Source organism: Periplaneta americana, chromosome 3, assembly GCF_040183065.1.
Source record: "Periplaneta americana isolate PAMFEO1 chromosome 3, P.americana_PAMFEO1_priV1, whole genome shotgun sequence".
In the NCBI taxonomy this organism is placed as follows: Eukaryota; Metazoa; Arthropoda; class Insecta; order Blattodea; family Blattidae; genus Periplaneta; species Periplaneta americana.
This window is the reverse complement of record NC_091119.1, coordinates 124020452-124037810: the sequence shown is the minus strand read 5'-3', so window position 1 is coordinate 124037810 and position 17359 is coordinate 124020452. Positions and strand designations below refer to the sequence as shown.

At 35.4% G+C, this 17359-nt stretch overlaps 1 protein-coding gene across 5 annotated transcripts in view; it reads right to left on the bottom strand.

Annotated features, from left to right (window-relative positions):
• PhKgamma (phosphorylase kinase gamma) overlaps nt 1-17359 on the bottom strand; it is a 68498-nt gene that overhangs the window by 12688 nt on the left and 38451 nt on the right. For 3 of the 5 annotated variants that reach the window (XM_069821535.1, XM_069821536.1, XM_069821538.1), the window contains 2 exons: nt 7813-7971; nt 4695-4907 (listed from right to left, as the gene is read on the bottom strand). In XM_069821535.1, the coding sequence (XP_069677636.1) occupies nt 4722-4907; nt 7813-7971 (345 nt within the window). In that variant the 3' untranslated portion in view covers nt 4695-4721. The remainder of the gene's footprint in view (nt 1-4694; nt 4908-7812; nt 7972-17359) is intronic. The other 2 variants (XM_069821537.1, XM_069821539.1) reach the window with 1 other exon arrangement.

The window sequence follows — 17359 nt, the reverse complement described above, 5'->3', positions numbered from 1 at the left end:
CTTTGTAGGGAATATGTCATTTCCTAACATACAAATACGTTGATTCTATGACTTGACTTCGTCCTCGGACCTCAATGCTTAATAAAGCGACCATTTTCTGTGTCAAAGGATCTACATTGACCTAAACTGCTTCAATTAGGGTATTAGAGTCCATCGTTTCCCAAATTGTGGTTTTACAAGGGGTTCGCCAAAATTTTTCCCTAATGGTGAATTTCGAGATTATTGTTTTTAATTGTTATGGTATTATAATTACAAGTTACATCTGGTATTCGAACTGTAGCAACTATAACTCCGTGTGGATGGTGACATTCTTGCTAATGATAGTGTGAAACCTTCTCCATTTAAACGTCATTTCCACTCATTTTCAATTACAGAAAAGTTATAAATTTTTGTCATTAATTAGATTTTATTTAAGTTTAAATAAAGAGTTCCCAGTGTTAGTGAATAAAGTCAAAGCCTTATTAAATTTTTCATCAACATATTTGTGTGAGAGATATTTTTCTTTATATGCCTATAAAAAATTCAGAAATAGACTTTGTGCTGAAAATGATCTGAGACTTCATTTAACTTCTTTGGTTCCTGAATTCAAAGCTCTGTGCCATCGAAAGATGCACATCCTTCTCACTGAATATTAAATAATGAAGTGAGTAATCAATAAATTTAGGTGAAAATAATTGTAAAATAATTGATATTAAACATATTTATATTGCTACAGAATTACATCTTACATCTTATCGCATGCATAATATTTTCAAGACTGGTGCAGAGAAACGTACAGAATAGAGAAGTACCAACAATGGTTTTTAAATATCACATACACACAAAGATCCCCTGAATGTATCATCCGAGATGGTGCAGTGAGATTTGTTATTATATGCAATAAGCGAAGTGATTATAAAACAATAATGAGACATCTGTAATAAGCAAAGACTTTCTCGTCATGTAATGAAAAATAAAAGTATTAGACAGGTCATATCACTGCACAATCTTTAGATACAATACTACAGAGTTGTTATCAATTTGGTTTACCAATGTGCAAGCACGCAGGTCCTTATGAAGAACTGCGGTTGTAACTGCCAGAATTAGTATCGTAACAGCACAATTAAATTACAACACACTTATCTTATAACAGTTGCTGAAAATTTCGGTCCTCTTATTCCACATAAGTGGAATATCACGTAAATATGTTATCGTTCACTTTCCCCAGTTCTTGCACTGAAATTCTTGTAATTTAAATTAAACCACGACTTGTATGAGTAAGACACAAGCTGTAGGTCAATTATGCTGCTTTCCACAGAGTCTAAAAACTAAGTGCAATAATTCTCACAGACGTGCATCACTTTTTTTTTTTTTTTTTTTTTTTTTTTAGAGCATGCACTGGGGTATAGTGATAAGGTTCAAGATGTAATAAACGTGTTGCGTTTCTTACAGATGATATAAACAAGCCAGTCTGAGATTTTTGTTGTGAATGTTCGAGAATGCGCCAATGTCGTCTAATCTAGCTCCTATTAAAACTGGTCTGTTTCTAGGGTGCTTTTTATTTAACATCATGTTCTCAAATTTATTCATTAACTTATGTACTGTCTGCCTCATAAATGGTCGAATATTCGGAAATTTCGCAATAAACTCTGTACAGACCTGACAAGCTGATTTATACTTATCATATGTCTTGCACACAAACACTCTTTCTTCTGGAGTCAAATATCGAACCACTCTATGTGGTGTCTCACACGAAACAGCACTCCGCACAATTGCACAACATGCATGGGCACATTCAACGTGAAGGGAAATTAGGAAGCAGAGTGGGCGGCAGAAGGTAGACGTGCACCAGCTGTTCCATATGTCGTAGGTTGATAAACCGAACGAATAACAACCCTGTGTATCAAGCAAAAGCAGACTACCACTCTGTTTTCCACTTAATATTCTGTAAGGGAATATGAACAGTAAACAACTCTGAATGTATCATTTTCTCTAAAGTAAAATTATTTATTATTAGCATAAGTTTAGAATGCAGTGGAGCTTCGATTATCCTCATCTTTAACTACATTTGCTATTTAATACCATTCAATCAATCAAACTCCTGTATCTCCTTATGAGGAGCATAGGGCATTCACAAAGTGCCTCCATCGGACTCTATTTGTAGCCAACTTCTTCACTTCGCTCCATGTTTTCCCCTCCCTAGCAATTTCCTCCAAAATTGTTCTCTTCCATGTATTTTTTGGCCTTCCTCTTCTTCTACTACCCTGGGGGTTCCAGTCCAAAGCCATTCTTTCTACTGCTCCAACTTCTTTCTGATTGTGTGCCCTATCCAATTCCACTTTCGTCTTTTGATTTCTATTGTGATTTCTTTCTGATTTGTTATCTTCCATAGTTCTGAGTTTGTGACTATATCTGGCCATCTAATTTTTAAAATTCTTCGTAAACATCTATTAACAAATGTTTGCAGTTTATTTTATATAATTTTACTTGTATTTAATACCATTAATATTCGATTATTGTCAAAATTTTACTAATAACAGTCAATTCTGCCAATTGTGTACAGTATATTTCTATTATCTAAGTAGAATGACTACCTCTGTTTATGTGACCATTTTCAATCATGTTCACTGCACGTTAGTTTAAATGCTTGCAGTCACTAATATAAATTGTTTGGTTACAAGCTTTCTGTTCTGTTTCTGCATCATCTTGTCATTCTGTAGGCCCACCATCATTGTGTTGTAAGGCATCAAAGAGTATGTCAACTGTTAATTTCAATGTCAAAGTCATTAATCAAACTTGGCATTCCATTGAAACATACAATTCGGTATTTATTAGGATTCTCTGTTGAAGTCCTATAAGAATTTAATATATTTTTAATTAAATTTCATTAATCTGGTAGTGTTGTTGTTTAGTGAACTGTCCGAAGACAGTTTGAACCTTATAAGTGACACCAATAAAGCATCACTCATGAGGCAACTAAGCCAAGAGATGAGGTAGGGTGACCAGTTCCTTTCCCTCTCCATTACATACATCGCTGATTAGATACATATTACACTAAACAGACTATAGATGTATACAAACAATTGTTCTTCTTCTGACACATACTGTCAAGTGAGATGTACACATCAGTGAGAACCTCAATCAGAGATACTGTTTGTTTTAAAGGATAATATTTCTTGTAATACATAATAACTGTGTTCAAAATTATAACATAAAAGAAATATGTTTATAAGTGGCTAGGTTTTATTTTCAGAAATAAATGTAGCTATAATATGAATTTAAACCATTCAATTATTATTTCCATAACTGTCGCAGTTCTGTGCAAAGGATTAATGACGATAATCAAACCTCCACTGCAGTCATAAATTTGTGTACAAAACTGAATTTCACGTATATTGCCTGTAGACATTTCATTTATACAACTTCACATAAAACAATTATTTTTTTTATCATGTAGACGTATAATCAGTGAGGGAAGTGAGACGGTATGCGCCGGTATGGAATACCACCTCTGGTTTCTATGGCCAGAAGACATACCGTTAGTGAAAAATGACATACCGTCATGAAAAAATGTGATCCATGAACGTTTATACATTTCTTCACAACAAAGAGTACTTACTATCTGTTTGCTTCGTAAATCTAAACCACAGCCTTCAGGAACTGTATTCAACATGTATTTAGACACGTTTATTTGATAAGTCAACCCCTGGAATGCTTACAACGGTAGTATTTCAAGTATAGAAGGCCATGGTCTGTAGCTTGTGGTGGCCACTGTTGCCAATTTAGTGACTGTCATTTTTGTTGTTGTTGCACTTTTTATTAATAATTAAGTAAGGCACTTTGAAGCTTTAACATTATTTTAAACGATAAGTCTCAATGGACATTGCAAAATAATCTAGAAAATAACTGAAGTAACTTGAAATTATTTTATTAAGAAATTTAAAGTGTTGCATAAGCTTAAAAAAAGTCGCGTTATTGACTGCACGAAACAATTTATTATATACTTCATGTATGTGTACGTTGTAAGGGAGGGGTATGTCTTTTTTTAAATTGAGGTATGCCAGGGGAAAATCTTAGGGTAGCACACCGCTTCTGGCTTTTTCCCACTTCCCTCACTGCATATAATAATAAAGTATGTACAATTTCACAATCTATATTTTATTAGCCAATATATGTGCAAGTTCCTCACTGTGTATCATAAGATGCCGTGTCTCGTTAGAGATCTAGCAGATCTGGGTTTAATTTCTTGCACAGAAGAGGAGGTTCATTTCCCTTCCACAGAGAACAGGTGTGTGCCTCTTGTCTTGTGCTTGTTCTGTATTGTCATAAGCAGTGGGTGGCCTTGCATCAAGTCAACCTTATGACAAGATTTCCCAATATTGTCTAATATTGATACAAAAATTCTCACAAGAGTGGAGACAGAATAAGCTAAAGACCCCAAAACTTAATGGAAGATGACGATCATCATTATCAGCCACCTAAAAATCGCCTTCAACATAGAGAAATCCTGCCACATATAATCTTCAATGTGAAAAGACCAATCTTTTAATTATTATTACTGAATCATTTTCAATCCCTTTTAATTGATTACCGTGAACAGATTAAATAAAAAAAGCTACCTTACTCCAAAGTATAAGCAATGTTTTAAGAGTAGTGTTGTCTAATGCAGTCCTTGCACTGAGTGATAAAGTTCAAAGTTTTGTATTTCTTCTTACCAATATATTATGTATGTTGACTTTTTGTCAAGAGTGATTGTGCCATTCAAATATTACGCACATTTCCTTTCCTCTAAAGTTAATATCTCTAAGCCAGAGGGATAGGAATTTCTTGTGATTTTTAAATTTCTTATTTTTTGCAATCTTGTTCAGTTTTCCTTCAACATGCTTCGATATATTTCCTCTTGAATCTGGATAAGAACATCGCCATTTCTACAAGGGTCAAAAAAAATTTGCGTGTAAGAAACTGAAAGGTGGTTTTCAATTTTATAAGTGTATTGAAGGAAAGATGATACAAATTAATATAATCCACTTCCGTTTTTCTGTTCATAGAAAAATATGCATTATATAAAAATAAATGTAAACGTAAAATATTAATTTATATAAGTGAAATCGAAATATAAAACAGAATCTATATCTTATAAAAAATATATATAATACAAATAAATATCTTGACATTACTGATATAAGATATACTACAATAAAGCCTACCAAGTTTTAAAAATCATTTAATAGTTCTCATACGAATTAAAAAGGTGAAGGTGAAAGTATCTCCTTAAACACACCAAGAAGATGTATGCTCTATACTTTCATAAACTTGGCACTAGAATAAGGTGGTGCAGTTGATACCATGCTGCAACAGCCTTTTACTCCAGCAAAGACTCGGTACTCAATATGACAAGTGGCTGAGTTGAGTCCCAGAGAAGTTCTGGAAGTTTTAGCAACAAGACAAAATCTCGCAACCACCCAGGATTGAACCCAGGCTCTACCACTCTGTAGCCAGTTGCTCTATCTACTAAGCTACCTGGCATCATTCGATAGGAATTCGTTATATGTAACTTGATACTCTAGAACAATATGAAATTTACAGAACAGAGAGGTGCAACCTTGGTTCAATCAAGAGTGTTACAAAGTGAGGAAACGCACAATGATAGCACTAAAGATAGCACTCAGCACACGAACAGAGGAGCACCTACAGAGATACAATGTCAACAGATGAGAATACAAGAACTTAATAATAAAACGAACAAAAAAAACTTTCAGGCAGAAGAATGTAAACGAATAGAAGAGGCAGAGCAACAATGGTACAAGGCTATATCACCAAGACAACTACAATTCCCGAAGGATATACCAATGATCTTATGGGAGAATCATTTCAGAAGTGTACTCCAGAATAGAGAAACACAACATAAACCAGAGCGTATAAATACAGACGTAGTACAATTCACTGTAGCAGAAGTAAAACAAGCAATACACGCAGAAAAAATGAAGAAAGCCTGCGCCCAGACAGTATTTTTAACGAGCACCTGAAGAGCATGGTAACACACTTCAAAGAAATATGGACAACAATTTACAACAAATGCCTAGAACAAGGAGAAATTCCAGAGATCTGGAGATGTGCAACTCTAGAAGTCCTGTACAAAGGCAAAGGCAATATAAGTGATCCAAACTCATACAGAGGCATAGCCCTGGAATGCACACCATTTAAGATACTGACAAGTCTAATAACGAAAAGACTATACAAGATCACAGGAGACGCAATATCAGAAATACAATTCGGTTTCACAAAAGAGAACTCAACGCTGCAGGTGGTGAAGTGCCTTCAGGAACACATAGAAGCAGCACTAAATAAGCAAAAAGGAAAACTACGTGCAGTCTTCATAGACTTTACGAGGCTTTCGATCTCGTGAACAGAAAAAAACTTACAGATACACTAGAGAACATCCCTGGAAAGAATTACATCACAAGACTTAAGGAACATAATGAAAAGAAATTGACAACTTCAACAGATCTCAGCCACTGGAACAGAAAAATGGAGTGTTGCAGAGCGATCTGCTAAGCCCTCTGCTATTCAACATAGCAACATCAGATATCTAGAAAGCCATTGAAGTATACAATGTCAAAATCTACGCCTATGTGGATGACATGGTGATTCTATCTATAGACACTGAAAACCTACAGACAGCGTTCAACCACTTAAGAGAATGGGCAAACAAAAATGAGCTACTACTAAACAAAAAGAAGAGTCATAATGACGTTCAAGAAAGGAGATAGAGCAGCAGTCAATGACGTCATAAAGTATAGAACGGAACCGCTGACAAGAGTCCCACACTTTAAATATCTAGGGATCACCATGCAAACACACTGCATATAAAGGAAAGAGTAGTAGCAGCAGCAGCAATAGCCATGAATGGAATAAAAAATCTACACAAGATATTCCTGTCGACAGCATTAAAGCTTTTCGCAATAAAAATCACTCGCATTATAACATATGGCATAGATATAATATGGGAACACCTAAGGAAAAACAATATAGCAGACATCGAGAGATTCAAAGCGACATTTTTGAAGAAAGTGCTATGTCTATCCAGATACGCCCCATTGCAACTTATCTACGTATTATCCAAGGAATCTTTCTACATCGACGATCTAAGATATCAACTGTTACTGACATCTACGAAGGCATATAAGGACCTACTCCAGAAACTACAAGCAAAGAGACCAGATATATAGATGGAGTTCTATGCCACGGACGCAATGATAAACACAAAATGGAAGAAGGCCAATTAGACAGATGATGACGTGCTTCGCAGTCCATGGGTTTCATTACAAATTATGTAACGTTGAAAAATACCACTAGCCGAATGATCACTGTGTATGTAAGACAAATGTGACAGATACCACGTAGTGGAGTCCAAACAAAGAAGAGTGTCACTAACAAAAATTCTGTGAATCATAGCTAGATACTAACTATGCACACTGTGCGCTTTTTATTATTATTATATGTGACTTGATTCATTATTAAAGAATTTTTCGGCTTAAAAAAAGTAAACACAAATGTAAAATTACTATATATGTTTTTTGGCACTACTATGTCGCCCATTCTTAGAATAGGGAAAATAATGAAGAGTTAAGGGCCTTGCCATTGGACAAAAAAAAAACTATTACTAAAACTTGAATGAAATCGGTATTACATTTCTAATTGAAAAAATAAATCTATTACATATAATGAATTTAATAAAATCTCGGAAATTGGGCCATTTCATTCTCTGCCTGAATAACTCCATTTAGTTGCATTCTTTAACAAAATGAAGTAAAGCAGGAAATCAGTTCTTACCTTTCGAAGTACCTTAATACGGTACGGGTCCACTCTGGCCACTTCCATTGAGAGGGGCTCTGGTGTGTAGCGCAATCTTTTGATACGGACTACTGCTCGTACACAAACAATTGCATACTGGAACATCTTGCGAGCGTTGAAAGTCCTACTTTTCATCTCCTGTAGAACATAACTTACAATGACATGACACAAGAACATACAGGCTTGCCATCTTAATTAAATCACATGTAGAACACAGACTATTAACTGAAGACATCTTAATATTTACAGAAGCTGCCACATCGAATCTATTTGCTAATAATAACACTTTGTTATTAATGTTAGTTCCTTTTACATAACACATTTGTTAAAAACAAGTGACACTAATACAAAAACAAGTCGAAATTAAATTACACATATCCTGCATTGTATGGTGATTTAGCAAATGACCGGCAGCAATGAATGAATGAATGAATGACAGGATTGATATGTTGTTGTTCTGTTGAGACATCATCAAGATATCTCCTGAAAAACTGAGAAAAATCAGAATATACTTTATTAGTTAATTATCTAGTAATCAATGCAGAAATTTAATGGAGCTTGCCTGTTCATACAAAATGATCTGGCCACAGAATTAGTAGATTATTTCAACAAAGTGTAATAACAATTCTACTTCTGTTACCATTATTTTAGAATCACAAATATTTTGTAACGTAAATTGGCTTCAAATGATAAGTCTAATATGATTAGAACTTAGAGTAAACAGTCAGTATGACTATTTTTAGCCTAATAGTTTCATAAAAGAGTATTATTAATATATTAAAGTGTTTGTTTTTACTGCATAGATTATTGAAGATTTTTATTTACCTTCTTGCTTCCTAATGTACTGTATTACATAACACATTCTTTATTTTAGGCTCTGGAGATTTGGTTGTTTCTTTCTATCCACAACAGATTTCTGAGCATTATAAAGTAGTAGTATTTAACTGTTAGATCGTAACAGGCCAGAGAGTCTAATAATTGGAGGAATGAAGATGAAGAAGAAGAAGAAGAAGAAGAAGAAGAAGAAGAGGAAGAGGATAAAGTAGTAGTAGTAATATTAATTTCATTTAATGATACTTCCAACTGCAGAAGTTATTCAGCATCGAAATTTACTATAAGCAAGAAGTGGCAAAAAAAATACTTTCTGGAGCCCTTTATGAGGGACAATTCTTTTATGTGTAGTAAATCCATAACATAAGAATTTTATTGCCAAGTAAGTTTAAACCCACGAACATTAAATCAAATGATTAGCATGGTAACTGCTTGACCGCAGATGACAATAAAGGAAGGAAGGAAGGAAGGAAGAAAAGAAAGAATGTATCTCCTTCAAAATATTAGAATAAATATTTTGTAGCACCACAATACTTTCTGCAGATGAGAATGTAAAATTACTTGAGAGTCATTATGTCAGAATAAATCACATACATTAATCTGTATAATATTTTATCGGAAAGAAAAAAGAAAATCATGTAAGTTCATGAAGCTCTTCCCTTCGTAACACGTAAAATGTCATTTAACAGACTGTTAAATATGTAATTATAATTTCAAATTACTCTGCAGGCATTCTATTCACTAGAACATAAATTTGAACCTTAAACTTGAAAAATAAGGTTCATATGAATGTAAAGTGGTTTGAAAAATCCTCTACAAGTGTGACCATTATGTGTTTGAGATGAATGTTGTTGGTTGGTTGGTTAGTGGGTTGTTTGGCAGACTTTATCTTCTGGCAACCCAATAACGTTCTACAATGTATGACTGTTCCTTTTACTAACTACAGTGCTGTTTTCTCCCTAAAAATATTAGCAATGTTTCATCCTGTTTTCAGCATAAATTTCCTCAGTAGCAATACTGAAGATACATAGCATCCCATTTGGCTCCTGGCTGGGAACATGCACATGTCTGATCAGCCTAGGCTGCGCCATTATCCACCCATAACCTCCTGTGTATTTCCAGTCATATATGGTTTGGCATGGTTTTAATTATGTGATCATATTGCGTCACAGAACAACAGATTTTGGACCACAGATGATTTCCAATTAATACGAGTACACAAAGTTTCAGTGCATGATGAAAAAATAAATTGGCCAATGGTGTGCTATAATTGCAAGCAGAATAATGGAGCCCATATTTTTTTTTAAGCTACAGTAAATTCAGAGAGGTACTGTACACATACACTCACACCGTTTTTTAAATTATTGTCAGGTTATGACTAATGGGAGACAAAATACATATTTTCTTCAAAAGAATTATACAATAGCACATTCTGCCTGAGATTCTTTGGAATTAAGTAAGGTTTTGATAACAGGCATTTCTACAGGGTTATGGCCTGCATGCTTACCAGACCACATCATTGGCTATTATTTATGGATTCATTCATTCGTAGTGTTCTGCTCAAGGGCAGGTCTTTCACTGGAAACCCAACATTCCCCAGTCTTTCCTATTTTCTGCCTTCCTCTTTGTCTCCTCATATGACCTATATATCTTAATGTCGTCTATAATCTGATATCTTCCTTTGCCCCGAACTCTTCCCTCGTTCACCATTCCTTCCACTTTATCCTTCAGAAGGCAGTTTCTTCTCAACCAGTAATTCAGCCAATTCCTTTTCCTCTTTCTGATCAGTTTCAGCATCATTCTTTCTTCATCCACTCTTTCCAACACATCTTAATTTCTTATTCTATTTGTCGGTTTCACACACTCCATATTTCTCCATATCCACATTTCAAATGCTTTTAGTCGCTTCTCTTCACTTCGTCGTAATGTCCATGTTTCTGTCCCATACAATGCTACACTCCACACAAAGCACTTCACTAATATCTTCCTCAGTTCTCTTTCCAGAGATCCGCAGAAAATGCTCCTTTTTCTATTAAAAGCTTCCTTTACCATTGCTATTCTCCTTTTGACTTCTTGGCAGCAGCTCATGTTACTGCTTATAGTAAACCCCAAGTATTTGAAGCTGTCTGCTTGCTCCACTGCCTCATTTAGAATTCGCAAGTTTACCTTTTTTACTTTTCTTCCTATGACCATGGTCTTCGTCTTGTTGGCATTTATCTTCATTCCATACTGCTCACAGCTGTCATTTAGCTCCAGTAGCATATCCTCTTCTGCAAACAACGCCATATCATCAGCAAATCTTGTACACTTTATTCTTTCTCCTACTATCACTCCTCCCATGTTCTGAAAACAGTTCTTCACTAAATCCTCCAAGTAGATGTTGAACAGGGTAAGTGATAAAGGGCATCTTTGTCGCATTCCTCACTTCCTTCTGACATTTCTTCTCCTATCCTGACTTTGACTTGTTTCATGTAAAGGTTACTGAACAGCCTCCTCTTTCCAATCCACGCCAATTTTCTTTAGGATCCCCATCAGTTTATTCCAATCCACTCTGTCAAACGCCTTTTCTAGGTCCACAAATACTATATACACTTCTTTATTCTTCTCTAGATATCTTTTGCTGATTGTTCGTACCAGTCCAATTACATCTCTCATACCTTTTTCTTTCCTGAAACCAAACTGTTTCAACTGTTCTTCCATCTTAGAATATAAACGTCGATTCAGTATTGACAGAAGAATCTTTGCCGAGTGTGATGTCAGGCTGATAGTCCTGAACTCGTTACATTTCTTAGCATTATTTTTCTTCAGTATTGGAAGCAACATTGTCTTCGTAAAATCTTCAGGTCAGTCACCTTGCTCATATATTTCGTTGCATAATAGAATTTCCTTCTTATTTACGGATAACCCTAAAAAATAGGGTCTATAAGAATATCCTCGACACTATAGCATAAAAATGACTTATTTTATGTACTATATCGTCAACTAAAATTTTCAAATTCCATAAATAACCTCATAGATAAGGAAAAACTATTTTCCTATTCTAAAAAATAGTTAAATACAGTGTGATCATGATATAATCTGATGTGATACTATGTGGTGTGGTATGTGATGGAATGATCAAACTATAAACAAAAACAACTTTTACATCAAAGTCTGTCTGTCTGTCTGTCTTCACTATATCCAACTATAGTAACAGATTAAACAAACTACACTCTCAAATCAGTAAGATTTTAAAATATCATCAAAATTTAAACAGCAAGGATGGTCGGTTTTGGTTTGTTGTGGCCTCTATTGTTCATGCACGGAAACGTGTTTATATTATAACAAACACTAAAGAATGAATTCACTTGGTTTACAAATATATACAGTATATTCTACTATCAAGTAAGTTAAATTTAGCCAATAATGCTTACAACTAACAAACACAGCACTGTTCGCATTAACAAACACAGCACTGTTCGCACTAACAAACACAGCACTGTTAGCACTAACAAACACAGCACTGTTAGCAGATCTGAGCATGTGCAGCAAGCTTAGGCTCATCAACTGCCCATTATGCTACTGCGCAACACTGACCAAAAATGACTGCCCTTGCTGTATTTAGAGCTACAGCAATAAATAATAAAATTATATATTAAACATACTTTGTTGTTTAGAAGACTGAACAAGAAACATGTTTTGGATAATGAAGTTTAAATTATATGATGTCCCACCACTGTGGACCCCATCAACGAGCAACAATGCATCACTGCTGCAAAGGAGGTTGAATGAACTCAGATGATCCTTTCTCTCTCTCTCTCTCTCTCTCTCTCTCTCTGTGAAGTCAGGAGGGGAACATCCCTGTGCATAGTGACCTGAGGACTACTGTGCACCCCTGGGATGAGTTGCAAGCCCACTGACCGCACCCACGCCGAACCGACCTAACCACCAACATCCTAACGACCAGTCCCGCCATCCCTCCAACTTTTCGTTTGTTTCATTGCCTCTGGACTAGAATAAAAATTTCACTTTGCAATCCTTTGCTCGAATATTTCTTAGTAATTAACTAATTAGTTAGCTTGGAATAGGCATAACAAAGAAAACTAGTTGTAGGAAAGTACAAAAAAAAGTAACCACTTTTTAAAGCATCTTAAATGGCACCAAATAGATTTAAGTCAATTAAAATTGATAATACATATTATCCGACTTTTTTTAGTTAACAGTAACTGATTCTTGAGTGATAATCTTAACTAGTGATGGAATTAATAATGGGATGGAGCCAATTGTATATTTTAGCCAAAACAATTATTTTTATTTACATTGTTTGAGTGCTCTATTTCTTGTACTCTAATTGCATGGAAGATGCTTGGAAAATGCGATGATAGGTTTATCTTGTTCCTTCAGCTGAAAATGCGATGATAGGTTTATCTTGTTCTTTCAGCTGATTCTTGATCTTAAGTTATGACATCACTCTTGCTTTATGACTGCCTGAAATATCTGCAACAAATTTAAACTTGAAAACTCAAGTTATCAAGTTTAAATTTTTACGTCATTACATTGCGTACACATGAATGTATTGTAAATGATCATATTTCATGGAATGGTTCCTAACTTCCTTTCTCTGTTATGTTCACCTATAAGGCAACATTCAGAATGCAAACTTAAACATAAATACAACATATGAAATGATCTTCTTCTTCATTCTTCCATTATATGGATAAAATCTGTTTGTCTTCAGTTCTCTACCATTCAACTCAGGTCTTATGCCATCTTTTTCTGGATCAGTCCTGTTTCCTTCTACCTATTGGCAGGTTGTTCCTTGCGATTTTAACTACCTATTTTTATCCATATTTTTTTATGTTCGTTTAATTCCTGTTTCCTTCTATACACCCATTCACTGATACTGTCCACAGTACATGTTTTCCTTATGGTGTCGCTCCTTTGTCTATCCATCAGAATTATTCCTGCAATTTTACGAAATATCTTTATTTCCACTGTTTCCAATAATCTTTTCGTTGTTACTGCATCCAGTTGTGTTTCTGCCTGATATGCCATAATGGATTTTACTATAGTTTTGTACATTCCAACATTCCTTTCAATTTTCAAATGTTTATTTCTCCAGATAGTATCACTGAGACATCCATCCTGTCACTTGATTTGCTTTAATAATATGTCTTACTTCCTGTTCTACATTTCCATAATTTGACACCTCGATTCCTAAACATCTCAATGTCATTTCTCATTGTACAGAATCAACTAAATGCATCAAAAGTTCATTCAACCTTCCGCCCAGCAGAAATTAGGTAGGATCTGACAGTGATGGAATACTGCACAAAAACACTCAGTATTACAGCAAATTTTCTAAATCAACAATATAACTGCATACACAAAATTAAATTCAACCTGAACCTGCATATATTACCAAGATTAAATTAATCATTACGAAAACAATGTTGTTTGGAGCATTAGTTAACTGCTCTCAACTTTCGATATTACGTCTGAATCTTGGTTACAATCCATAAATCAAACTTGGTTATGATCCGCAAATGTTGATAAAAGAGCTAACACCGGCAATGTGCATATGCACACAAAAACACCACTGAAATTAATAACAGTTTGAAAGATCGGAGGATGTACATTAGCACTAGGATATTAGGAGTTACTAACACAGATACAGTTTTCAGAAGAAGAATGACTCAACTTCAATACTGTTAGTCCATTAGTTGAAAATGTACTGAAATGTATATATTAGGTTATTTTCATTCTTGCTCTCCAGCATTGTAACATGGTGTTCTTACAGTCGCGCTCAAACCTCCTGACGTTTGCAGGTGTGTCTGCTTATCGGCGATAGCCAATAGCGGCAGTGCTGCATTGCAACATATGGGCTACGCCGACCCGCCGCATAGTCGCCGCTTAGAAATCTCAAAATCAAATAACAAGTGTGCTGGGAAAATTGGTATGTTGTTGGGACCCGCATGTATATATGATGAATGTTTAATGTTTTCTGAACACATAGAAACAAAAATCACATTTCTACCCCCAGTGATTCCAATTTTATGGGTTAATACGGTAAAACCCCGATAAGACGCTGTTCAAGGGACCGCGTGTAAACCTCGTATTAATCGGGGCCGCGTATTAGATGGGCACACTAATTTTGACTTATATACAGTATATATACAGTATCTATTGGGCGGCCGGGTAGCTCAGTTGGTAGAGCAGCTGGCTACGGACTGGAAGGTCCAGGGTTCGATCCCAGGTGGTGACAGGATTTTTTCTCGTTGCCAAACTTTCAGAACGGCCCCAAGGTTCACTCAGCCTTCTATAAAATTGAGTACCGGGTCTTTCCCGGGGGTAAAAGGCGGTCAGAGCGTGGTGCCGACCACACCACCTCATTCTAGTGCCGAGGTCATGGAAAGCATGGGGCTCTACCTCCATGCCCCCCAAGTGCCTTCATGGCATGTTACGGGGGATACCTTTACCTTTACCTTACAGTATCTATTAGCATTTTTCTTTATTGAAATACATGATTCATGAAAGATAATACAGCATTACTCCATTATGTAATTACTATACTGTACGTCAAAGACATTTACATTTACAATATATACTATACTCAATTCTTTAAAAAAAAAAGGAATTTATATTTATTTGTCGCGTGCGTGTTTCCAAGTCCTCATGTTTATCACCTTCACTTTCCTGCGCTTACATCCTTCCGACATGGCAGCTGCAGAGATTAAGTCGCGATTTTTATTATTGTCCTTAATGTGGATGATGGGATTTCTAATGTATCAGAGAGTTGTTTCTGATTAAGAGTACTGTTTTCATCGTAATTTCGTAAGATTTCCATTTTTTTCCGTCACAGTTGCCTCTGTCTCATTGCTTTTGTGCGGACTTCCAGCAATTAAGTAGTGGACGTTGTTTGTACAGCTGCGATGCGATAAGGGATGTTTATCATATGTAAGAATTTTGAGAACCATAAACTTACAGCTTCAAACAAAGGGTCTCTTCAGAATATAAACAGAGTTATCTCTTTGTGAGGGGAGAGAAGAGAGACTACTAAATTGAAATGTCAGTTCGATTTCTGATGGTGTTGTGTGCAGTTGGCTCTGTTTATAAAGTACAGTATGTGAAAGTGTAATGTAATATCTTTTTCGTGTGTTGGCAATTTGGCATTCTCAAAATAATTAATATGTCTCTTAGTGAGCCCAGTACAAGTGGAAATGGTGTATCGAGTGGATATGGCAGTAAAATTCGCAAAATGATGTTTAGTGTTTATAATTTCTTTAGGAAATACTCTTCTGAAGAAATGCGTAAAAATCTTAACTTTTCAAAATGTCAAGCACTGACTGCCGAGGCGTGTTCTTTAAGTGTCTCTATAGTGTCCCGTGTATGCAGAGAAGTTGAAAGAGCGCAAACACAGGGTGCCGATAAATTGTTCCATTCTCCTAGAAAGCATATAAATGTTCCTAAAAGAGTTACAAATCTAGACGACTTCCAAAAAGACGTACGACGTACAATTATTGACTTTTACGATAACGGAAAATTTCCCACAGCTGACAAGCTAACCATACTGCTTAGAAAAAAAATTAATTACTCAGGTTCAGTTTCTTCCACTAAAAGATTATTGAATCGGTTGGGATTCCGCTACAGGAAAACCAATGATGGGCGAAAATATCTAATGGAACGGAATGATATCCTTGCCGCAAGACTGAAGTTTCTGCACAAAATGCACATGATCAGATCATCAGATGACACTCGACCCACATTTTACCTTGAAACGTGGGTCAACAAAAATCATTCTCTGAAATATGTTTGGCAATACTCAAATAGAAATGGAGGTCTTAAAGTGCCTTTAGGAAAGGGAGGTAGACTTATTGTTTGCCATGTAGGGTCAGCTGAAACAGGTTTCGTTCCAGGTAGTAAATGGGTATTCAGATCAAAGAAAACCAATGATTATCACGAAGAAATGACGGCACAATCATTTCGCGATTGGTTCTTAAACAGATTTCTAAATCATCTAGAGGAAGGGAGTATAATTATAATGGAAAATGCTCCATACCATTCCGTTAGCATTAATAGAATACCAAATACCTCCTCTAAATAATGCAATAGAACTATTTTGAATCCGGGTGAAAAGGGAGGTCGGTAGAAACAACAAAACTTTAAAATGTCGAATGTGGAAGAACTTGTAAATAAGGAACTTGATAATGTGACTGGGTAAAATGCGTGAAACACGCGGTGAAATTACAAGAGGAAGATTTCGCTAAAGAGTTAGGTCGGGAAAACATTTTAGAACCAGTGGTCATTAATTTACAAGAAGACAGTGACAAAGATGAGAGTAAAACTGATGGTGAGGGGGCTGACGACGACAATGTTGGCTCACCATTAGCTCTGCCACTGGAGTAGAAATTTGCAGCAGAAAAGGTACGTTTTATTAATTCATCATTTTCCTTAAACGAAACACAGGCATACAATAACCACTATTTTTGTAAGAATGTGCTCTGACAGCATGGACATAATGCTATTTAGGGCCATGTCAATTCAATCAATTCATTAGTACAGAAAATTACTATTTAAAATTAATCCTATCATTCAATTTATTTTATCAAACTGCGCCTTTGTGTTATTCGACAACTTTATTTACCCTAATAAAAGTAAAACTTACAAAACTGATATAAATTCAGCGAGTTACGTCTGACTCAACAAATTTTTATAT